We start from the raw sequence: 25,806 nt of genomic DNA on the forward strand, positions 1-25,806 counted from the left end.
GACCGCCAGCTCTCAACTGTGGTACATTTTATTCAGCTCATCTCCAGGCATCAAAAGGAGCACAGGGCTGAGCACTCAGTAAATACATAATGAACCAATCAATGCAAGAGTGAACGTGCAACCCAGTCTTGCAGACTTGCAAAGTGCTTCTTGAAGCTGATTTTGCTCTCCATGCCGGGGCTGCTCCCTTGAGCTACGCGGTGGAGGTCAGGAGCTTCGGGGGTGGCCCTTGGAGACGAAACGAAGGAGGAGAACCTGAGATGGAGCCCCAAAGCGCTCAGGCTGTCCACATCCAGCGAGCAGCAAAGAACCAGCCTAAGCGCTGCAACTTAACCTTCCGGAAGCAGCCCCGCCTGCCGCTCCCCGCCCGCCGCTCCCCGCCCCTCCGGACGATGGGCGTGGCCCCTCATGAATAGTAAACGACCGCGGGGTGGGGGCCGGGCCCGCCCCCTCGGGCGGGAAGGGGGAAGCGCCGAGGCTGCCTGACTGGAATGAGGGTAGCTGCGGCGACTGCGGCGGCGGGAGCGGGGCAGGCCATGGCGGTGTGGACGCGGGCCACCAAAGCGGGGCTTGTGGAGCTGCTCCTAAGGGAGCGCTGGGTTCGGGTGGTGGCCGAGCTCAGCGGAGAGAGCCTAAGCCTCACCGGCGACGCAGCGGCGGCTGAGTCCGAGCCCTCTCTAGGGCCGGCGGCGGCCGCCTTCAACGGCCTCCCGAACGGCGGTGGCGCCGGCGACTCGCTGCCCGGGAGTCCCAGCCGCGGCCTGGGTCCCCCGAGCCCGCCCGCGCCGCCGCGGGGCCCGGCGGGCGAGGCGGGCGCGTCGCCGCCCGTGCGCCGGGTGCGGGTAGTGAAGCAGGAGGCGGGCGGCCTGGGCATCAGCATCAAGGGCGGCCGCGAGAACCGGATGCCCATCCTCATCTCCAAGATCTTCCCGGGGCTGGCGGCCGACCAGAGCCGAGCGTTGCGGCTGGGCGACGCCATCCTGTCGGTGAACGGCACCGACCTGCGCCAGGCCACCCACGACCAGGCCGTGCAGGCGCTGAAGCGCGCGGGCAAGGAGGTGCTGCTGGAGGGTGAGCGGGGCCGACGGGCGGCGGGCGGGCGGGCGGCGCTGGGTCGGCCGGCGCTCACTTTGTTTCTTCTATCCTGCCCTTTACGGAGCGGGTCCGGTCCCTCCCCCTCCGCGTCCTCGGCTTCCTTGCGCTAGTGGCCCGGCTCCTCCTTGACTCTGCTTGCTAGGGCTTTGAGTATGTGATGGTCCTTGCTGGAGAAGTTGGCTTTCAGTCCCTAAGGAAGACTCGGTTGAGATTTAGTAAAAAGCAGCCGCGCTTGAAGCCCCGCCTCTGCACGATAAGCTGACACTAAGAACTAGGGGGAAACTGAAGGGCTCGAGTCCTGGAGGTCTCGGTTTGCCTCCCGAGAAGTGCCCGGTTGGCGCTTTCTTCATTCACATCTGGCTTCCTGGGGCGAGAGGGTCTGTTAAAATAAATAAATAAAAAATCACCCACACCCATGCCAGTGGTATGCTTGGGCAAACCACCAAAACTACTGGTTAATTTATGGGAATTTAACCCATCATTGGCTCTCAACAATAACCAAAAGAGATCATAGCACTTCATTGAAGACGGAAAGCTGAAACAGCAAGTTCGTGTGGCTAATGAGCCTTGTTTAACAGTGGAGGCTCACGTGTTTGAACATTTACTGCCAACTAGAGTTTTGCCCCTTTTGCACGAGACCGGTGCCAGCTTCCTACCATTCACAGGCATGCTGCTTCAAGGCTTTAAATGAAGCCTGAAATGTTAAATCTCAAGATAGGTTTGAATAGCCACTACTTTTACTTTAAGCGTATAGTGATCTGTAACCTGGATCCTTCGTGATGATTTATGGCAGGCCAAATTAAATCTCATTTCTTTGAAGGACCTATCCATATTGGAGGTGGTAGAGTATTATAAATGTGATCTGAAAAGCCAGTTGGCTTACTTCAGAAATTTGTGAGCAATTGGCTTTCTTTCACTGGTGATTCAGTCATTCAAGAAGCATTTATTACTGGCTATATAGACGAGGATATAACAGGTAATGTTTCTGTATTTGGTCTCTAGTTGGGGACATGATGGAAAAATGCAAAACAACTTACAAGTTACTGATTATGTAATGCAAACTATATATAAATGCCAAGGAAATGCAAAGTTAGGAAGCAGTGGAAATCAGGATTCGTCAGGGAGGCCTTTTTCAAGGAGCTGAATCTTGAGCCAGGTCTCCAAGGAAGTAATGGACATAGACAGGCAGAGATGAGTCAGGAGGGTATTCCTGGCAGAGGAAGAACAGAAGGGACTTGGGGAATGGGAGGCCAGTCACAAACTGAGAGGTCAGAAGTCCAGCTTGGCAAAGTGATTTTCACTTTTTTTTTTTTTCCAAATCTGCTTGTAAATATTTGGGAAAATGTTAGTTTGTATGTGCTCCAAGTGTGAAATTTCCGTGTCCCATCTTTATAATATTCTATTTACAAGTATTATTTATATCTCACTATAGGTGGGACCAGACACTTCTCAGAAATTAGTGTTAATAAATGGAGTAAAATTGTAGACTGTGGCTTGGGTAGTGGGTATATAAAAAAAAAATTGTAACCGGGATGCCTGGGTGGCTCAGTTGGTTAAGCGGTCAAGTCTTGATTTCAGCTCGGGTCATGCATGATCTCATGGTTGGTGAGTTTGAGCCCCATATCGGGCTGACAATGTGGAGCCTGCTTTGGATTCTGTCTCTGCCCCTCCTGTGCTCTCTCTGTTTCTCAAAATGAGTAAAAGGAACTTAAAAAAATTATTTTAAAAATTGTAACCTTAAATATGTACCTTGAAATTGGTCTCGATGTGCGTTTGGTTATAAATTCTTAGAGCCAGAATTTTTTTTAATGTTTATTTTAGTTTTGAGGGGGGGAGGGGCAGAAAGAGAGGAAGACACAGAATACAAACCAGGCTCCAGGGTCTGAGCTGTCAGCAGAGAGCCAGACTCGGGGCTGGAACCCACAAACCATGAGATCGTGACCTGAGCCAAAGTCAGCGCTCAACTGAGTCAGCCAGGAGCCCCAGAGCCAGAGTATTGAAGTAGTACTGTTTGTGTAGTACTCGGTGGTAACGGACAGATATTTCATCTCTTTACACCACATATTTTTATTTTTTATTTTTTATTTTATTTTGTAGACAGAGAGAAAGCACGAGCTGGGGAGGGTCAGAGAGAGAGGGAGACAGGAAGCAAAAGTGGACCTCGCACTGACAGCAGAAGGCCGGCCGATGCAGGGCTCAAACTCAGGAGCAGTGAGGTCGTGACCTGAGCTGAAGTCAGAGGCTTAGCCGACTGAGCCACCCAGGTGCCCCTACACCATATATTTTTTTAAAAATACAGGTTTTGTTTAGGTATATTTTGAACCTGGTATTCATACCAGTTAAATGAAAATCATCTAGTAAATGTTTCCCAGTATTCATTAGTCTAAAATAGGCCACATGTGTTTTTAGAAGGAGGATTTACAAACAGCAGCATAATAACATATTTATTGAGTGCCTTTTTACCTAACACACAGGTTCTACTTTATTTTCCTAATTTGTAAAAGACAAGTCGTTTTTGGAAAAAAAAAAAAAAAAAGGCAAGTAGTTTTTGTCCTTATATGTGTGTGGAAGTATGCAATTGCACTTTCAAGACAAAGAGATATAAAAATAAAATTATTTAGAATATGCAAAATCACTGAAAACAGTCATTTAATTGAAGCAAACATTATTTAAAATCGAGAGCTATTGTTCCATCCAGGTAGGCCACTTCTAAAAGATAGATTTTATGCTTAGCCCTTCAAGTTTTGGAACCGTAGTGTTCCTCCATTAGATGTCTCAAAACTTGAAAAGCTGTCTTAAGCAGCACAGTGATACTCTTTTGTGGTGTGGGCAGGGAATCTTAGGCATGCCCTTGCCACCCCCTGGTAAAGGAAAGCAGTAGTCTCTGGTTGCCTGTGGTTAGGGAACTGAGCTAAAGGGCTCCTTATTATCCCATGGATTTGTCAGGATTATTCATTCATACATCAAACATTACTCAACTCTGCCATGTGTCAGAGGCGCTTGAAGTTCCCTGATTCCTGCCCTCAGGAAGTTTGGAGTTGACATAAGAGAGAGAGGGGAGAAATAACCGCAGCAAAGGGCTAAAGTGATGTTATAATAGAACTCTGGAGAGGACACAAAGGAAGGAGAGATGTATAGAAGACCTTAATGGGGATCAGAGGTTGAGGATGCCTGGGAAAAGGTTGATGGTGAAGCTAAAGTTTCCCCTAAGAGAAAGCTGCCACCAGAAAATACACACAAATGAGAAACATTAGGAAGTTATTCTGCCCGGTGACGGTAAATACAAGTGAGGACTTTGTGGTCAGACACACGTGGGTCTGTTTCTGAGTAGTGGTTTGTAACCCCTAGGCAAGTTACTCAACCTTGCTAAGCCTTGGTTTCCTCATCTGAAAACCCAGGATGATAATACCTCCTTCAAAGGGTTGTTATTCATTTGATAGTTTTTGTGCTGGATGCTTTTTTGGGGACTGGGAATATGGCAGTAATCTACAATAACAAAAACAAAACTCTGAATGAGGAAGGTAGGACTGGGTCATGAAGGTATGCTCTGAATTAACACGAGCACTCTCAGAATACCCAGGATAACAAGTTAAAATCCAAGGTTCCATTTTACTTGAAAAGAAAAACATGGTAAGAAAAAGAATTAGTTTAGGCGAACAGGTTAAGAAATGAGTTTGCGGGGCACCTGTGTGGCTCGGTTGGTTAAGCGTCCAGCTTCGGCTCAGGCCATGATCTCATGGTTCATGGGTTCGAGCCCCGTGTTGGGCTCTGTGCTGGCAGCTCGGAGCCTGGAGCCTGCTTCGGATTCTGTGTCTCCCTCTCCCTCTCTGTCCTTCCCCTGCTTGCTTTCTGTCTCTCTCTCAAAAATAAATAGACATTAAAAAAAAAGAAAGAAAGAAATGAGTTTGCATTTCTTAGAAGCAAAGATTCTTGTTTTCCTATTTTCCTAACATCTCTTGTATAGGCCAACATTTTTATTTTTAAATTTGCATTTAGGGGCACCTAGGTGGCTCAGTCGGTTAAGTGTCCAGCTCTTGATTTCAGCTCAGGTCATGATATCATGGCTCTTGAATTTGTGCCCCGCACTGAGCTCCGCCCTGGGCTTTGCGCTGGCAGCACGGAGACCAATTGAGATTCTTTATCTTTTCTGCCTCTCTCTCCATCCCTCCTCTGCTCATCTTTTCTCCCTCTCTCTCCATCCCTCCTCTGCTCATGTGTTCTCTCTCTTAAAGTAAATAAATAAACTTAAAAAATTTTGCATTTAGTTTCCTCTTCCTCTGATGTTTTCTTCTTCACATTTACCATTCAGAACATTACCCTTGATTTTTTTCTAATTTTTTTGTTTTCTTTTTCTTTTTTCTTTTATTTATTGTTATTGTATGTATTTATTTATTGTAGAATCTTACCCTTGATTTTAAATTTTTTTATTGTTTTATTTTTGAGACAGCATGAGCGGGGAAGGGGCAGGGAGAGGGGAGACATAGAATCCTTAGAAGGCTCCAAGCTCTGAGCTGTCAGCGCAGAGTTCGCCGCGGGGCTCAAACCCACAAACAGTGAGATCATGACCTGAGCTGAAGTTGGACACTTAACCAACAGAACCGCCCAGGCACCCCCATACCTTACCCTTGATTTTAGCCAAAAGGTCAAGAAGTGACCTTTTATCACTCAGAACCTTAAAATTTGCTACTCACTGTGTACTTGCAGTTTTAGCTAGTGACTGTTAGCATTGATACTAAGATATGCCATGCAGAGTTATTCAGATTTTAAGCATAAAGAGGTGACTACTCACCTGTCAGATATTAGATGTTGAATTTAGTGTATCCTGAGTGCTAAAAATAGGGTCTAAAGTAGCTTCTAGCATTTATATTTTTTAGGGCTATGAAATAAACTAAGTGAACATAAATTAGACTATACATTGGAAAATGTTCCAGAAGAGGTTAGGGAAGACAGTTTTAAAGTGTTCAACTTAAGGTTTGATATTTTAAGGATGCCTAGATAGCTCACTTGGTTAAGAATGTGACTTTTGATTTCAGTTCAGGTCATGATCTCAGGATTTGTGAGTTTGAGCCCCACCTAAGTCTCTGTGCTGACAGCACAGAGCCTGCTTAGGATTCTCTCTCTCCCTCTCTCTCTGCCCCTTCCCTGCTGGCATACACACACTCTCCTGCACTCAAAATAAATAAACATTAAAAAAAAGTCTGATAATTTGAGAAATGATCAGTACTTTTGAAGCAATTCTCGTTGGAATATTGTTGGAAAGTCATTTATTGCCTAAATGTAATTCTAAGTTTTGTTATCAAATCTACTGAAAAGAAAATGGTTAAGTGTATAGAGGAAGTGGACTGGCATGAAACGTATCTTGAAAATTGAAAATAATTTTTGTATCCAGAATGGCTTGAGATTTTCAGTGTTCTATATAATATGGTTCTTTGTGTGTGTTAGGGGACATGTAACATATTGCTGACATTACTAGGCTGCTAAGTTAAAGAAGCTAGTTTGGATTCCTATACTGCCAGTTTCTTCAGTGTATGTTGGACAAGTTGGGAGTCTTCTAAGGAAAACATTCTACATTTTCTTTGAGATTTTGTGTGTGTAGTCATTAATTTATCTCTACAAGAACATCTAAATTGTCAGGAAGTTTGTGTTTCTGTGTTCCTTTCTTTTTGTTTAACTAGCCTCATCATGTTTCACTTGAATGATTAGACATGTTTATATGAGAAACTATGTTTTTGTAACCAGTTTACTTCTCATAGAGTCTCGTGCTAAAATATGTCCCCCAAATTATTATCAAAGTATGAGAAGTTTATTGATTCTAATATAGAGTAGTTATGAAAATTCTAAGAACATTTTTAGAAACCAAAACCAGGCTTTAATTTAGATCTTAACTGATAACTCAGTAACTTTAATATATTACCTGCTGTGTAATTCTTCCGGGATAAAGGTTGCTTTACTTTGTGATCAAATGTGTGTCTTTGTACATAAGGAATGAGGTACAGCCTGTGGCTGTGGAAGTGTCCAGCTGTTCTGAGCTGACTGACTATTCAAGGATCCAATCACTGTTCCTGGTTAGGTTTACATCCTATCCTAATTGAACAACAAATAATGCCACTTGCTTGCATTTTCCCCTAAATAATATAACAATGCCTTACGTTTTTATTAACATTTTTAAATTATCTATGCACTTTTATCTGTATTTTCTCATTTGACCTTTACACAGTCCTTGGAAGTGATGGGCATTTTATCTTTGTTCTACAAATGATTACGCTAAAGTTCATTAAAGTTAAGTGAGTTACTAAAGGTCTCAGAATTTCTCTTGATTTTTAGAGTAAAAATTTTAATGTTCTTTGGGCAAAAGGAAAAATCTTACCAGGATTTTTTAAAGTTGTAAAGTCTCATCTTCTGGATGAGGAATTAATGACCAGAGAGGTTAAACGACTCGTTTGAGGTCAACTAGCTAATTAGTGGTGGAACTTGGACTAAAACCCAGGTCATTGCTTTCTGCCTTGTACTGTGCTACGTACAGCCAGTCACTCAGGTCTCTTAGGATCTCCTGAACATTGTCATGTTGCAATGTGTTGTGAGAGGTCAGCGTGCAAAATAAGTTGAAGGTAGTCCCTGGTGTCTAAGAGCTGACACTGAAATTGGAAAGAGAAAACTGCCACACAGAAATTGATCAAATGGGTAGTACTCCCTCTTCAAGAGTTCCCTGAGGGGAATGATCAGTTATAGGGTGGAAGGGCAGAGTGTGCTGTCATGGGGAAAGGATCATTTGATCTGAGGCTTGAGGGACAGGTTGCTTCCCTGTAGATGGAAGTCCTTCCAAATTGAGGGGATAACCTGAGCAAAAGCCAAAATGAACTTGACACATGATAGGAAGTGAGGAGAATAGGATTGAATTTGGAAGAAAATAAAGCTGGGAAGATAAATTGGAGCCAGATTATGCAAGGCCTTGAAAGCCAGCCAGAGGAATTTGGACCTTTTTCATTCTGTCAGTCAACATTTATTAAGTACCTACTGCAAACAAGGTGTTGTGGTAGATGCCGGGAATTAAAAATTGGGAGTAATCCCCACCCTTTAGGCTAGGAAGGAAATAGTTATAATAGGTTTGTGATAAGTGCTTTAAAAGAGGTGAGAATTTGGTGCCCTAGAGGAGAGAAAGAAGTGCAAAGGAGACGGCGTGTCAAAGGTTGGAAAGTGATAAGTAGCTGGTGTGTTGAGAGAAGTAAAGCGTGGTAAGTAAGGTACGGGAAGTGTGTACTTGGGAAGATGGGCGGAGGCCAGAGATCATCAATGCCTTGTGTGCAGTGCAAGCAATGGTCTCTCAGTGGGGCTTATATTTGCTTTTCAACCCGAAAAAAGAATTTGAGCTTTATTAATATTTAATGTATTGGTGACACTTGTTCTCTTAGTCTTACAAGACAGGGCCATTACACATTTGGTACACAAGGTGAAATCTCAAGGAAAGAGTGGAAGCTTCACAAAGCAAAGGGATTGCTAGTGGTGACCTTACTAATTTGTCTGCTCTTGTTTTATTTTTGTTTGTTTGTTTGTTTGTTTAGTCTGCTATTATACCGCGACTTACTGCAGTTTTCTTGAGCATGATTGAATGGATATATTGCATGTGCTTTTAACTAAATTAGTCTTCACAAAATAAATGCCTTAAGATTTGCACAAAGAAACCATGGATTGAAGGCAATTATAACACTATAAACAATAACAAAAAGGCAAAGCCAACATTTCTCCTAATAGGAGCTCTTTGTCACATCTCAAGGTAACCGTATTGTCAAGAAGTCAGCCTAAAAAATGAAATTGCCAAGAAGACTTATTTGAAATGTGGATTAATACATTGTCATTATTAATGAACTTGACCCTAAGAGTATATTCTAGTTTGAATAATGTAGTAACAATGATAGTATGACATCATCAGAAATGTTAGTATTTTTATTTCATCTTCATCTCATTCTTTCTTGATTTCTGTATTTTATGGATGTTTAATAATATACATGTATTAGACAATATTCACAGATTGAGAGTGTAGGCTCACGCTTTTCCTAATGGTGTGTGCTGTCAGAAGTTTTAGGCCTAGGAGCCACCAGGTTAATTTAAAGGGCTTTAAATGAGGTAGTGTTGGGGTGCCTTGGTAGCCCAGTCATTTAAGTGTCCGACTCTTGATTTCAGCTCAGGCCATGATGTCACGTTCATGTGTTTGAGCCCCACATCAGGCTCTGTATTGACAGTGTGGAACCTGCTTGGAGTCTCTCTCTCTGCCCCTCCCCCATTCATGTTTTTTTCCTCTCTTTCTCTCAAAATAAATAAACATTAAATAGAAAATACAAAAAATAAGTGAGGGAGTGATGTCTTAGGAAGTTCAGAGGGGCAGATGGAGTGTAGGCGCTCAAGACATGAGGTAAGGGAAAGCAGTTAGGAAGCTGTTGTGACACCATAAGGATATTGAGACTGAAAAATATTGAGATAGAAACAGCAGGTCTAAATGATCGGTTTGGGGACCGAGGGAAAAAGGAAAGTGGAGGAAACTCCTAGATTTCTGGCTTAGGAAACCAGATAACAAAATTGACAGGGGAGGAACTCTGTTTTGGGTGAAGATAAGTTTGGTTTTGGACGTGTTGAATTTGAGTTACCTGTGTGACATTCTGGCACAAAAGTCCAATAGCGGGTCTGGAGTGTGGTCTATAGTGAAGAGAAATGTGAGAACTGAATGAAGACTTAGGAGATGTTAGGGTAAGGTGGTAATTGATGCCATGAGGATAGATATAATCATCAAGAGAGGATGCAAATAAAAAAGGGAGGTAGAACCAGGATGGAACCCTGCAGAACCCCTACATTTGAAGCAAGGAGTGGGAGGAGAAGAATCTGGAAAGAAATGGTCCAGGAGGTAGGGAGAGAGCCGGGAGAAAATGGTGCTGTGGAAGTCAGTGAGGCACGAATCTGAAAAGGAGGATGTGATCAGCATCAGAAGCCAAGAAGGTAAAGAACAAAAATGAAATCTGTTGGATTTGGTAATTAGAGAACCGGATCATTAAAGTTCTCATAAGAGCAATTTCAGCAGAATGACAGGAGCAGAAGGCAGTGAATAGACTATGCTTTTTAAAAGTTCTCAGAAAAATCAAAGAAGCAAAGATGGTAACTAGAGTTGAATGAAGTGTCCAAAGAACGTTTTAGTTTTGTAGTTGGTGGTTCTTTATTTTGTTTTACATGGGAAATAATTGGGACATATTTGTAGAGCAAGGAAACAAGGCCAACAGGCAAGGGAAGAGGCTGAAGAGATAGAAGGAGTGGGGAACTGATGCAATCCATTTTTGAGCCAGGAAGTGACATGATGGGAACAGAATTTTGGGTTGGCAGCAGTGGATGATCTGGATCCAATGCAAAGAGGAAAGACAAAAGGTAGGAAAAACTACAGCTGTTAGAGTCAAAAGCAACCCAAAGCAGAGATGATAATCATTGAATGGGGTAGTGGTGGTAGCAGGGAATAGATACGAAGATGCAATTCAGGAAACATATTAAAGCAGATGATTTTTGCCAGGGGTCAGCAGAATCCGCCGGGGACCTTTTTCTACCCAGAAAGCCTCCTTCTCACTGCCTGTGCTCCCAAAGATTTGACACGTGTGGAGAATCTCTGGCAGTGCGCCTCTGTTGCTAGCCAGGCATTTGATCCATCAGAGACGTTGGGTGGAAAATTGAGAGCCACTGTTTTCAAGGAAGAAATGATGGGCTGTGGGTACAGATTGGATATCATCAATTAGCCCTGAGATTTCTCTCCGGGGATAGTAGGAAAATGGTTGTTGACAGTGGGAAAAAATGGAATACTTTGGGAGGGTGTTAAGCTTATACCATTTAGCTTTGTTATAAAGCACGTAGGTGATATAACTGCTGGCTCTGGGCACTGAGAAGAAAAATTTTAGTTTTATAAACAGTACTTTACATCTGGTCACACAGCATGAGAGCATATTCTTCCTTTAAAGGGTTTCCCCCCTTAGATTAGAGAAAGGAGCTTTTAGCTTCAGAGAAAGGATTGTATGTTCTGGTACACTTAATGTTTTGTGCCTGGAGAAATACAGTTGATTTAGTCACTTTATGTGAGTGCCATTCTAAGGAAGCTACGCTGATTTCTTCTTACAATTTGTGTTTGATTTCATTTTAAAAACAAATCTCATGAAATGATTTTGTATAGGAACAAAGTGCCAGTGATTATGGTGTCAGTAGATTGGCTTTTTGGAAAGAGTAAAATAGTTACTAAACTCCAACTTGGTTTTTGTTTCTGTAATCTGGCTCGCTAGAAGTTGCTAGAATGCTTTGACATATAACTACAGTTAAGAATAATCTGTCATGTATATAAAATGTTATACTTCACACTCAGAAAATGGGAAGCTTTGATTTGAAAGGGATTCAGAAAAGTCATAGACTGGGGCACCTGGGTGTCTCAGTTAGTTAAGTGTCCGAATCTTGATTTAGGCTTGGGTCATGATTTCATGGTTTGTGAGATCAAGCCCCACAGGGGCCATCATTGCAGAGTGTGTTTGGGATTCTCTCTCTCCCTGTTTCTCTGCCCCTCCCCTGCTCATGTGTGCTCTCTTTCTTTCTCTCACTCTCTCATTTAAATTTTTTTTTAAGTGTTTATTTTTGCGAGACAGAGCATGAGTGGGAGATGGGGAGAGAGAAGGAGACACAGAATCTGAAGCAGGTTCAGGCTCTAAGCTGTCAGCACAGAGCCCAACACGGGGCTCTGTGTGTTGGAACACAAGATCACAACCTGAGCTGAAGTTGGACACTCAATCAACTGAGCCACCCAGGCGCCCTCTCTCTTATTAAAAAAAAAAAAAATCATAAACTTCTTTATTAGTAGTAAAAGGAGTTGATCAACAAAAAAATTTCTGAAAGAAAGTATATATGCCTTATTTAATGTGCTTTTGGTTTTAAAGTACAGAAGGCTATTTAAACTAGTTTAAGTAAAATGGTGGTGGTATAGATACAGACAAGTCTCAGGACTCCAGAAAAAACTAAGCAGCCCTGCGTCAGTGATGTCAAGAACCAAGGCATTGCTGAGGACCACTGCTCCATCACTCCCTCTCACATTTCCTCATCTCAGAGCTTATGCTTCTCTCTGAGAATATCTTTTGCAAAAGCTTTGTTCTAGTCTTTTTATGGTCTCATTTTTTTACATTTAACTCTTTAATCTATGTAGAATTTATTTTGGCATATGGTCTGCCATAGAGGTTTAACTTTATTTTTCCAAACAGTTAACTGATTATCTTAGCATTATTTGTCAAATAATGCTCTTGCATGAGTTGTCTAGTAGATTGATGGGGCTGCCTGGAGTGCCATGTAGGGAAAGATTCCAAAGCCATACCTGGGTCCAGCAGGAAAGCATGCTCTGCTTAATTAGTGATGTCTGCAATGAGTGTGCCGCACGGGTGAGGTATAGTACACATGCTGTGTATCTGTCACCGTAGGCATGACCTGGCCTTTCCTCATTGATTTGAAATGGACCCTTTTATATAATTAATTTGTTGTATTCTGCAGTCTGATTCTGGATTTTGTATTATATTCTATTTGAGTGTTTTGTAACATACTAAACTATAACATACTAACCTTTTAAGATTTAATATCTGATCATTCAAGTGAGCTATACCAGTCAAGAAATTTTTGAAAAATAACAGTAAACAATTGCAGGGTGGGATGAGAGTATACTTAATTCTCTGGGTAAATTTTAGAATGATTTTATCGGGGCGCCTGGGTGGCGCAGTCGGTTAAGCGTCCGACTTCAGCCAGGTCACGATCTCGCGGTCCGTGAGTTCAAGCCCCGCGTCGGGCTCTGGGCTGATGGCTCAGAGCCTGGAGCCTGTTTCCAATTCTGTGTCTCCCTCTCTCTCTGCCCCTCCCCCGTTCATGCTCTGTCTCTCTCTGTCCCAAAAATAAATAAACGTTGAAAAAAAATTAGAATGATTTTATCATTAAAAAATCCTTTAGGATTTTGATTAAAATTGTGTTAAATTCATAAATTCATTTGAAGAAAAATAATGTCTTTGTAACACTTATTTCCCAATCATTCTGCCAGGAGCACTGGACCTCACTCATCCATGTTCCAATCATGTGCAAGGAGTTCTGATTGGCCAGGCCCAGATCATGTGCTCACCTTGGAGTCAGGGAATAGGGTAATTCCCCTGGTTCCATGTGGACTGAAAGTGGGGTGTCTCCAAGGATAGTCAACATGGTGTTACTAGAAGAAAGGAAAATGGATACCAGGCAGACATAAACAACAGTGATCTACTATGATGTTCTAAAAACATCAGAAGATGGTCTTAATTACTCTATTAGTTGAGGGATTTAGAAACTTTATAGACAGATATAAAAGGAACACAAGAAGAATACACTTGGGTACAGATGAGCTAGTTGGAAATTTTCAAAAACTTTTGACACTCCGAAGTGACTAATAAATCATTCCCAGCATTTATTTGAGTTTTTGAACATTACTTTTGTATGAATTTCAAGCAACTTCACAAGTATGCATCATGACTGTGTTAATAACAGGGACAACAAAAATGTATAGCTGGAGCTTAGGGGCAGGCCTTGAAGGTAGAGGTAGGTTGGGATAGAGAAAAATCTTTGTCTATCGAAATAGATGCATACAGTTTTTAGTAAGAAGTATTTTTGTTGCAGAAACCCACACCAAACTGAGCAGAAGTGGAACGTATTGCCTCACATAGTTCTTAAGACTGGGGGCGGATCTAGGTTTAGGTCCAGAGGGATCCAAAGGCTCAGATTATTTTGGCTGCAACATCTCCTGCTGTGGAGTCTAATTCTGCCTAGTCAGCTAAAATGGCATTGGCAGTCTAGGAATATATCACCCTAACTTAATAACCCCTGTTAAAAAAGAAACGTTTTTCTTCTGGCACCTGCATTTCAGTCTCTGGCAAGGACTCTGATTAGCTCTGCTTTGTCCACCTCTTCAAACTAGCACTGTTTCTACGGTGATGGAGACTGTGATCTAGACCTGGGTCATGTGCCCAACGCTGTTATATCGAGATTGGCATCCTCGCCAAACTGAAATGTGGAACGGGGTGGTTTCTAGGCAAACTTGCTTCTGCTATTACAGTGCAGATGTTGAAGCTATAGAGTTAAAAGACATTTTTTTTTTTTTTAAGGTATCTGTATGCCCAGCGTAGGGCTCGAATTTATGACCCCTTAGATCAAGAGTCATATGCTGTACTGACTGAGCCAGCCAGGTGCCTCAAAATATTCTATAACTAAATTGTAAATTAAAAATTAAAACAATGGAAATAATAATGATGTTGAGAGCTCACTCTGCTAAGCTCTTTTAATTTTTTTTAAGTTTATTTATTTATTTTTGAGAGAGATATGGGGCTCGAATTCATGAACCATGAGATCGTGACCTGAGCCGAAATCAGATGCTCAACCAACTGAGCCACCCAGGCACCCCGTAGCCAAACTTTTTTGGTGCTCTTCCATTTTTGGTATATAACTATGTTAGTTTACTGTTGTTGTTGTTGTTGTTGTTGTTGTTTTAAGTGTTTATTTATTCTTGAGACAGAGACAGAGTGTGAACAGGGGAGGGGCAGAGAGAGAGAGGGAGACACAGAATCTGAAACAGGCTCCAGGTGCTGAGCTGTCAGCACAGAGCCTGACGCGGGGCTCAAACCCACGAACTGTGAGATCATGACCTGAGCTGAAGTCGGACACTTAACTGACTGAGCCACCCAGGCGCCCCTATGTTAGTTTACTTTTGAAAAACATCTCTAAACCATATTTGCTTCTACAAATAAATGTTTGCCCAAATGAAATACAATCTGTTTCACTGAACACTAAGCGTCTTGGATTTACCTCCTTATTCTGCTGTAATTGGTGGCCAGTAGAAGTATTTAAATTGTTAGCTGTTTTCATTGCAATAAAGGCTATCTATGTTTTTAAAAACCCTAGTAAACAGTACTACATTTTAGGTGCTAAGGATAAATGTTTGCCATTAGTCTCTTCAAAGATTATTAATTACATTGTAGAATAAAACTGCATTTGTTTTTCAATAAACATAAAGTAAAAGTAATTGAAAAAAATTAAGCTGGCTCTGGGCAAATATAAATTCTGCCAAAAAATAAGACAAAGACTAAAGTGATATTTCTGAAAGTCACTGCTTACCACAGATGTTTTAATATTGATCTGCTTTGTCTACCTACAGTGTCATAGAGTTGATTTTTGTACTTGTTAATTTCATTTCTGGATATGGAGTAATAATATTACAAGATTAGTCTATGGCATCGATACTGGTAAATAAAGAAATAAAATAATTTTAAATGCTGCCGAGATGTTTTTTAGTAGCCAGGTCTGGCAGATTTATAAATATATTCATATATATTTGTATATATATTTTCATATGTATATTTTGACAAGAAAAATGTTTTCCCTCTGCTTCTCTCTAGGGAGATTGTGGTTGCGAGAAGGATCTGGTCCACTCTTGTTATTCTTCAACCAACCAGTTTCCTCCCGCTCTTAGCTTTTTGTTTTTGGGTTTTTTTTCTTATATTTTCTTCTATTTCTTTTGTGCTCGGGTCTCAAAAGAAGTCTTTGGGATCTTTAAGATATCTCCAGTCCTTGGGACGTGATCGTTACAGAAACTACCTGAGTCTTCTGACACCAAAAATACTTCTAAACCCAAGCACAAGAGGACAAGATACTTGGGAGAAAAATAAAGCAAAGCATTTCTGACGGCCATTAGCATTCTATGTAACCTTGGAAAAAATAATTTCAGCATTACAGGCATTATATTTCTTATCTATTAAAAATAGGATGCCTTCTAGTTCTCATATTTTATCACTCTAAATATAAGATAGAGAATGAAGAGTTGTTGTTAAAATAAGCTGATTGTAGGGGCGCCTGGGTGGCTCAGTTGGTTGAGCGTCCGACTTTGGCTCAGGTCATGATCTCGCAGTTCGTGGGTTCGAGTCCCACAGCGGGCTCTGTGCTGACAGCTTGGAGCCTGGAGCCTGCTTCAGATTCTGTGTCTCCCTCTCTCTCTCTCCCCCTCCCCCACTTGTGCTCTGTCTCTCAAAAATAAATAAATGTAAAAAGAATTTTTTTTAAATAAACTGATTGTGTACAAATACATCATGGATTGTCAGAGAGTTAAAATATAATCAAATTATTTTTAACACTAAAAATACCCTAAATACAATTTAATCTCTTTTTGATCATTCAGATGGAGCCTCAGGATTTGTAATACCTTATTGTGAACTTTATTGTTGTGATAGAGATAAACACAAGTGTCAGATAAGAGATTTTATGTTGTAGATCTGCAGATAAATCAGCCTTTGCTTTTCCATCTTTCATTGTAACTAATCTCCTTTGGACCAACACAGGCAGCATTTATAAAGCTGTCTTCTTCAAGCAGAAAAGAATCACTTAGGAAGAAGGAATATTGAGTGATCTAGATTGCAATTAATTTTGCCACTGATTATTGTGTAACTTGAGATTTCTTCATTGTTCTTTAGTGAATGAGGGCAAGACTCTCTTTATGATTTTTGGCAAAGAAAGACCAAACTCTTGGACTTAGATGCCAAATAATTCCTTTCTCTTTGCCCTGTTTAGTGTGAAAAATCAAGAGAAAGGGGGAAATTATATGCAATAAATATTATATTTGTGTTGGCCTTTGTTGTCAAGCAAATCTCATAATGATTTAGATGTTTGGAATATTTTGATTAGGTAAGGAATCAACATCTTTTGAAAAAGTTTTATGTATTCTCTATTAGCATTAGCACACTGGCATGAAATTATTTTTATGCCAGGCATTCTCCTGTAGACTGTGTCCTTGGCACCTAGCAAAACATCACTCATATCACTGTTACCATGTATGTTTGCTAAATGAAAGAAGGATGGAATATACAGAGCATCAGATCTCAAGTATAAAAAGGTTATTTAAAATACAGGTCCCTAAACATGCTCTTTCAGTGCAGTTTATTTTTTAGGTCTCTGGAGTTGAAATAAAAGAAAAATAATGAACTTGTTATACACCAAATTCAGGATATGATTACTACTAGGGCATGAGAAGATGAATGGAGTCAAAGAGAGGTTCATGGGGCTTTTTGTGAGGAAATAAACCTGAACAAATATGACAGAATGTTTAAGATTGATCAAGTTGAGTTATATGAATGTTCATGATATTGACACTACATTTTTTTAGCATATTTTTTTTCAAATTTTTTTTTTTACTCTTTATTTATTTTTGAGAGAGAGACAGAGCATGTGCAGGGGAGGGGCAGAGAGAGAGGGAGACACAGAAGCAGAAGCAGGCTCCAGGCTCTGAGCTGTCAGCACAGAGCCCAACGCGGGGCTCGAACTCACGAACCGTGAGATCATGACCTGAGCCGAAGTCAGACGCCTAACCGACTGAGCCACCCAGGCGCCCCTTTAGCATATTTTAAATATTTCACAGTCTTGAAAATTCAGATGAAATTAAAAAGCTGTCAGATTTTTCTTTGTGCTGGACTATTTAACTATCACTTGGATTAATTCTGATTCCTTAACATTTTTGAAAATTGGAATATAATGAATACAATAATATGTTCTTAGGTGTTCAGCTCAATGAGTTGTGGTAATTATATATACCTGTGTAACCACAACAGAAGCTGTTGAACATTTCTGTCAGCCCCAGAAGGTTCTCTTTGCTCTTTCAAATCAATTTCTTTCCCTATCTTCAGCCCAGATAACTACTTGCTGATTTCTTTTACCAGTTTTGTTCTTGAAATTTATGTGGGAATGGAGCCATACAGTAGGCACTGTCTTGCATAAGGCTTCTTTCACTTGTCATCATGCTTTTGAGATTCATAGTTTTTATCTGTATCAATTTTTTTTTTAGTAAGCTCTATGCCCAACGTGGGGCGCGATCTTATGACCCCCAAGATCAAGAGTCATATGCTCTAGGGGTGTCTGGATGGCTTAGTTGGTTAAGCATCTCACTCTTGGTTTCAGCTCAGGTTATGATCTCATGGTTTGTGAAATTGAGGAAGTGAGGCTCTGCACTGCTTGGGATTCTTTCTCTCCCCCTCTCTCTGCTCCTCCCCTGCTCTCACTCTCTCTCAAAATAAATAAACGTGAAAAAAAAAAAAAAACATTAAAAGAAACTGCAGAACAATCCCCTAGAGTAAATGTACCATCTTACACTCCTAACAACAATGTATGAGAGTTCCAATTGCTTCATATCCTTGCTAACATCAGATGTTATTCATCTTACTATTTTAGCCCTTGTAATAGTTATGAAATGGTATTTTGTTGTGGTTTTTAATTTCCATTTCCCTGGTGAATAAAGAAAAAGCACCTTTCCACGTGTTTATTGACCATTCATGTATCTTTAAAAGTGTCTGTTCAAGTCTTTTAGATATATTTTTTACTCGGTTGTTTAGTTATTCTTATAGAACTCTGTATTCCAGGTACAAGTTGGTTGTCAGAAGAGTGTGTTGTGAATTTTTTTTCTAATCTGTAGCTTGTCTACTCGTTTCCATTAAGGATATTTAGCTGAGCTGCAAAGTTGGTGTTGTGTGTCCTGTCTAAGAAATCTTTGCTGACTTCAAGGTCACAAAGATATTCCGTGTTTTCTCCTAGAAGTTTTATGGTGGCATTTCAAGTTTAGACCTATGATCCATCTTGAAATAATTTTTTCATATTGACTGTTTTTCTTTGCTATCACTTTGTCCTCAACTGATTGACAAGGTTCTTTTACCCTAAAGATCTTCATTCTTTCTCTTTGTGGGGTGATGGCAGAAGACTGCTGTGTAACTTTTAGCAAACACTTTGCTCTACGCTGCTGACCTATTTATGTGTGGTTTCCTCTTCAGCAACGTATCACTGAAGTATCAGACAAATGGAGTCCTCTCTCTCTGTTTTATTATAATTACTTCCTATCACACTTTTAGGGTCTGGTTTTGAAGCGGAATATTCAGGAAAGCCATAGGAAAACAGCATCCTGGCCTAGAAGTCGCTACCTGGAATAATGAAGTATTACCTGTGAATGCATGATTATTTAAAAGATCTTGATGCCTCCTTTACCTTTTGTTTAAGCATCTTGTACAGTTGTAGCATTGTAATGGTATTAATGTCACAAAACTAGGAGGACTACTCATTAACGCAAATAAATGGGAGAGAATGCAGTGAGCCAAAAGTTGCAGTCTTGAACTTGTAAGACTGTCTCAAATGCAGGTCTGTACTTAAAATACCAGGCTAACTTATTTTTGCCAAGTTGATATGCTGAATGGGGAGGGGAGGATGTGGTGAAATAGGAAGGATTAAAAAGGCATGGACATAAAACCCTTTAATACTGCTTAGTAAGGTATTCATTATATCCATTTGAAGAAATCTAAAATTATTTATGGGAGAAATGTATTTTTAGGTTGGGGGCGGGGACTGTTAGTAAATCATTGGGTATTAACCAGTTTGGGAACAAAGTGCATCTGAAAGGAATGTTTAACCCTGTTAGATTGTGTTTTTGTGTTTATTGTCAACAGCAACACATCTCCTTCTCCGCCTCCCAGGAGACTCCCCTGAGAAGCTATTCCCAGATTTTCAGAAAAAAGTTTGAAAAGTTATTTTGGATTTCTTATTTAGGGGATAATAATCTTAAATTTGGTTAAAACATTCTCTTTCTTTTTTCCTTCTTGTGTTTTAAGTTTTATTTTTCATATTTAAGTTTGTACTGCACCCGGAATTTATTTTTGTATAAATTGGTTTTGTTTTGTTTTATGTTTGGTTAAAACGTTTTCTGTGAGCAATCAGCTCTTAATGATTCTTGTAAGATGGATCAGTTTTGCTACTTATTTTCCTAGAATATTTCATCTCCGTCAGGTTTCTTTTGTCCTGTTTCCGGGTGGAGCGTTGAATTGCCACAATCTGCTGCATTTACTCTGAGACGGAAGATGAATTTTAATATTTGCTTGAGCACAGTGTAATTAGAGAGGTAAAGCTGCTGCTACAAAACAACAACAAATAGTGAAGATTTAAATTATTTGTGAAATATCCACTATTGTGGACTGTTTCCTTATCCTTTCCACTAGTGAGAATGATAGAATTAGAAGTCTTGACCCTGGTAGAATTCTGCTCCTTACGTGTTTTTTAACTTACCAGCAGTTCACGCATGCCTTTTCCATGACATTGTCTCTGCAGCATCTCCTCAGCAGTAGGAGTAAGCTGAACAGCTGTCGTGAACCAGTCGAGGCACAGCCTGAGAGCCATAATTAAGGCAAGAGCTAGAGAATCAGTGGCTTATTATGACCCAGTAAGGTGACGAGAACAGGCCAGGGCTGCCTCTCTTCCAGGGAAAGAGAAAGTACTGTTGAGCAGAATATACCCAAGTGAATCTGTGCTGATGATTGTGTTATATTATAGAAATAGCATTGGCTTTGGAGCCAAGGAGACCTAGTGTTCTGCATGATGTCAGGAAAATAACTTTAAGCCTCAGTTTCTTTCTCTCAGTCAAATGATTGTGAAGGTTATGTCAAGTTTTTTATATAACCTAGCACATGATAGGTGTTCAAAAAATGTTAACCTCACTTCCTTTCTGTACTTCATATCTGGATGGAAAATTGTTTCAGGATCTCATTCTGCCTATTGGGAGAAACTGGTGCTAGCTAGTTTAGGAGGTCAGTGAAGCAATAGAAGGTGATAGGATCCCCATTCATCTCCTTTGTATACAACCTATGTTTAGGTCATTTGCTCCTATAATTTCAGCTATTAACCTGAGTATCTGTGATGTTTAGTTACATCTTTTTGTTCCCAGCCTTTTTGTGATCCCTTACAGGCATATCAAATTTAACCTTGAGCGAGGCACACTTTTTTGCAGCTTCATATTATATGATCAAGGGGCTACAGCCTCTGGCCCTGTCTCCTCTGTTCTCTTTGGCTAGGAGGCTTTTTCATTGTTTTTGTCCTTCCCAATTTTCACTCAAGGCTAATGAAGAAAGCAGGAGTAACTCCTCACATCTTCCCAGTTAGAAGGCATTATTTTGAACAAACAAAAGTTCGTACCTTTAAAGAGCTTATGGGGTACCTGGGGGCTCAGTCAGTTGAGTGTCCAACTCTTGATTTCAGCTCAGGTCATAATCTCAGGGTCATGGGTTCAAGCCCCGCGTTGGGCTCTGGACTGAGCCTGGAGTCCACTTAAGATTTTCTCTGTCTCTCTCCCCTGCTTGCACTTTCTGTCTCTCTGAATTAAAGATAGATAGATAGATAGATAGATAGATAGATAGATAGATAGATAGGCAGACAGATAGAGCTTATAACAAATATGATGGTTGGTATTCATACTAAATGCAGGTCGTGAATTTTATGCACTATTTTTTAAAATAATTTTACTTTTAAAAATAATGTTCATCTTTGGATTTTTGCTGTTTCTTTTCCATTTAAAGCAGCTTCCTTAAGTCCTTTCCTTCCCTTTTTGGGGGAAGTTGGTTGGGCATCCGACTTTGGCTAAGGTCATGATCTCACGGTTTGTGAGTTCAAGCCCTGTGTCAGACTCTGTGCTGAGCCTGCTTCAGATTCTGTGTCTCCTCCCCTCTCTGTCCATCCCATGCTTGTGCTCTGTCTCTGTCTCTCAATAATAAATAAGTGTTAAAAAAAAGTTTTAAAGTTTTTACTTTTTTATTTGGAATAGTATTTTTTTAATGTTTTTGAGAGAGAGAGAGAGAGAGACAGAGCATGAGCATGAGCATGAGCATGAGCAGGGGAGGGGCAAACAGAGAGGGAGACAGAATCTGAAGCAGGCTCCAGGCTCCTAGCTGTCAGCACAGAACCTGATGCTGGGATCAAACCCACAAAGCATGGGTTCATGACCTGAGCCGAAGGTGGGACACTTAACCAACTGAGCACCCAAGCACCCCTTTAATTTATGTATTTTGAAAAAGAGACAGAGAGAAAGCAGGGGAGGTGCAGAGAGAGGGAGAGAGAGAGAATCCCAAGCAGGCTCTGCAGTGTCAGCGTGGAGTCCAGTGCAAGGCTCAAACTCACCAACCATGAGATGATCATGACTTGAGCCAAAATCAAGAGTCAGACACTTAAATGACTGAGCCACCCAGGCATCCCACATCAAGTCTTATATCATATATGGAATTTTATTGCTCCTAAGAAGAAAAACATGTTGAGACAGCAGTTTCTAAGAAGTGAGACTTTGCCACAATTCCTCCTTTTAGACCTACTACCTCAGGCCTTTCCTAACATAGATTTAAAATTCTTTCAGAAGCACAAATTCTTTACAGGGACAGATGATTGATTAATTTTGGTTTGTGGAAAGAAAGGATCTTAAGTTAGTGCATTGCCCACAAACTAAATGAACTGACTGCTGATTTAAGCTTTGGGAAACTTAAAACATTTAAGAATATCCTGTTTTAAACCGAAGCCAGATATTTTCAGATGATATACCAGCATAAGGAAATCTACAGCATGGGCCCCTTCAATGATCCATCTCAGATGAATAGTCTGTGGCTTAAGCAAGTATTTTTCCACTCTCCAGTTTACCACATCTTTCTTGGCATCAAATTACCTTTCTGCTTAATTTAAATTGTTTAACTGTTGAGTTGAATTCAGTTATGGAAGTAGTAATAGAAATTATTCAGTGATGTTACCGCTGCATCATTCACATATGTTCAGTTTTTATGTACTGATAATCTTGTTTTGTTTCCCCGAAGTTGTATTTTAAATTGGCTGTGTACAGAGTGGCACCCTTAGCAAAGGGGAATCCACATATGCATGACCCAGTTTACTCTCAAGGGAAGAAATATTTAATAACTTCTCTGTAATTGCCCTCAGTTCTATCCCAGAGAAGAGGTCGTTACTGGAATTCAAATTTCACAGATACTTCTTGTGATCCCTCATAAGGCAGGGAGAAAGACCAGCAGTTTTGTCTTCCTTCTTTCCTTCTCCCTCTCCCCATTGATCCTTGGGTGTGTGTTCTGGCATCTTGTTTGGTGTGTGTGACATAATGGCTTTTTCTTTTTTCTTTTTTTTTTTAAAGTACTATTTTAATTCCAGTTAGTTAACATACGGTGTAATATTAGTTTCAGGTGTATAATATAGTAATTCAACAATTTCATACTTCACTCGGTGCTCACTACATCCCCAACACTTATTTAACCCATCTCCCCCCACCCCCCAACCCCCCTGCTCCTGTTACCTCCCTTCTGTTAACCATCAGTTTATTCTATATAATTAAGGATCTACAGGGGCCTCTGGGTGCTCAGTTGGTTAAGGGTCTGACTTTGGGTCAGGTCATGATCTCACAGTCCGTGGGTTTGAGTCCCACATCAGGCTCTGTGCTAACAGCTCAGAGCCTGGAGCCTGCTTGGGATTCTGTGTCTCCCTCTCTCTCTGCCCCTCCCCCATTCGTGAGCACTCTCTCTCTCTCAAAAATAAATAAACATTAAAAAAAAAGAATCTACATCTTGATTTCTCTCTCTCATATGTTTTTCCCTTTGCCTGTTTGTTTCTTAAATTCCACATATGAGTGAAATCATATGGTATTTGGCTTTCTCTAACTTATTTCACTTAGCATTATACTCTCTAGCTCCATTCATGTTATTGCAAATGGCAAGATTTCATTTTTTTATGGCTGAATAATATTCCGTTGCATGTGTGTGTGTGTGTGTGCCATATCTTCAATGACCCTTGAGTTGCTTCCATATCTTGGCTAATGTAAATAATGCTGCTATAAACATAGGGGTGCATGTATCCCTTTGAATTAGTGGGCTTTTTCTTTTAATTGGATAATACTATCTTTCCCATTTTTTCTTTCCTACATCTAACATTTACAGTCTACTACTTTGACATTTCACACACATGATCCCCTAGTGATCCCAAACACAATTTCAGGGTTCTGGTAACTTTAGATGAATTTGAGAGAGGAAAAAGGTAAGTAACTTTTCCTCAAATAAAAAGATTTTATTGTAGAGGCGCCTGAGTGGCTCAGTAGGTTAAGTGTCTGCTCCTAATTCCAACTTGGGTCATGATCCCAGAGTTGTGGGATTGAGCCCTGTGTCAGGCTCTGCACTGAGTGTGGAGCCTGCTTAAGATTCTTTCTCCCTCCCTTTGCCTCTCTGCTCTCTCTCTCTCTCTAACAAAACAAAACAAAACAAAACAAAACAAAACAAAACAAAACAAAAAAAGAGAGAATCTATTGTGTATTCATGAAATCCTGTCTTTCTATTCAGGCCCTTTGCATAGTTGTGCTATTAGGAAGTGTTAATGAATATGGGAAGCCACTCTTGGCTCCTACCTTTTAACTTTTTGTTTAGCTGTCATTACTCATGTCTCCAGTAAATACACTATTTGGGCAAAATGTAGGTAATTAATCTCCAGTTTCCCTACAAGAGGAATACCTTCTGTGAGCCGTATTTATTTATTTATTCATTCATTCATTCATTTAAATTTTACTTATTTATTTTGAGAGAGAGAGAGCACGAGTGGGGAGGGGCAGAGAGAAAGGAGAGAGAATCCCAAGCAGTCTCTGCGCTGTCACTGTGGAGGCCTATGTGAGGCTCTATCTCACGAACCAAACCATGAGATCTTGACCTAAACTGAAATCAAGAGTCAGACGCTTAACTGACTGAGCCACCCAGGCACCCCAATATCTGGCATATTTTTTAAAAATTAATACTACTACTGTTAAGAGAATGGGTAGCAATTATAATAGCTAACATTTATTGAGCAATTACAGTGTTCCAGATACTGTTCTAAGTGCTTTGCCTCATTTAACTAATTAGCATAACAACTCCATGAAGGAGGGACTATTTTCCCTTATTTTAAGGGTAAGTAACTTGAAGTATTGAGATATGCCCAAGTACGAATAGCTAGCAAGTAGAGAAGGTGTGATAGGAACCCAGGCTATCTGGCTCCAGAGCCTACAGTTTTACTAATTATGATCAAAATTCATTCCAAATGTTGATTCTTATGTAACTAGATAGTTACGTAACTAGGAAAATGTACAACTTTAGAGGACAAACCCTAAAAGTTTAGCAAGATAGTTATATACACAGATATACACAGCAAAATTCTGGAGATCTCTATTTTGTAATTTCCTCAGTTTTTGGTAAATTTGACATTTTCATTAATTAAAAAAAAATTTTTTTAATGTTTATTTATTTTAGAGACAGAGAGACAGAGCACAAGCCAGGGGCGGTGGGGGGGGGGGGGGTTGCGGCGGGGAGAGCCCGAGACAGAATTTGAAGCAGGCTGCAGGCTCTGGGCCATTAGCACAGAGCCCGATGCAGGGCTTGAACCCATGAACCATGAGATCATGACCTGAGCCAAAGTCGAACACTCAATCAACTGAGCCACCCAGGTGCCCCATTATTTAATTTTTAAAAATAACTTTGTCACAACATAATTCAGTATTTTTAAAAATGCAATCAATAGGAAAGTGTATAAATTAAAGATTCCCCTTTCCCCAGATTTCTTCTGTTTATAGTTTATTTTGGATCATTTTATAAGGTAATTCTTATAGATGTACCTAGATGATTTATTATAATAGTGGTAAGCAGTTTGTGTTCTCACGATGATCATTTAGGGAAGTTTCACAGAGCCATCTCAACTACTATATTATGTGCTTCTGTGATATTAAAATGTTTACAGGGTGACCAGTTACTTTTGTGATTCAAAAAAAAGGGAGGAGATGAAATTGTAAAGCAATGAAAGGAAAAAGGAAATCTT

At 40.4% G+C, this 25,806-nt stretch overlaps 1 protein-coding gene across 1 annotated transcript in view; it reads left to right on the top strand.

Moving 5' to 3' along the window:
* Positions 1-417: 417 nt before the first annotated feature.
* The window catches only part of SNTB2 (syntrophin beta 2), a 108,789-nt gene continuing 83,400 nt past the window's right edge, over positions 418-25,806 (top strand). The window contains exon 1 of the mRNA XM_023246128.2: positions 418-1,071. Coding sequence (XP_023101896.1) covers positions 492-1,071 — 580 coding nt within the window. The 5' untranslated portion in view covers positions 418-491. The remainder of the gene's footprint in view (positions 1,072-25,806) is intronic.

This window comes from Felis catus, chromosome E2, assembly GCF_018350175.1.
Source record: "Felis catus isolate Fca126 chromosome E2, F.catus_Fca126_mat1.0, whole genome shotgun sequence".
Classification (NCBI taxonomy): Eukaryota; Metazoa; Chordata; class Mammalia; order Carnivora; family Felidae; genus Felis; species Felis catus.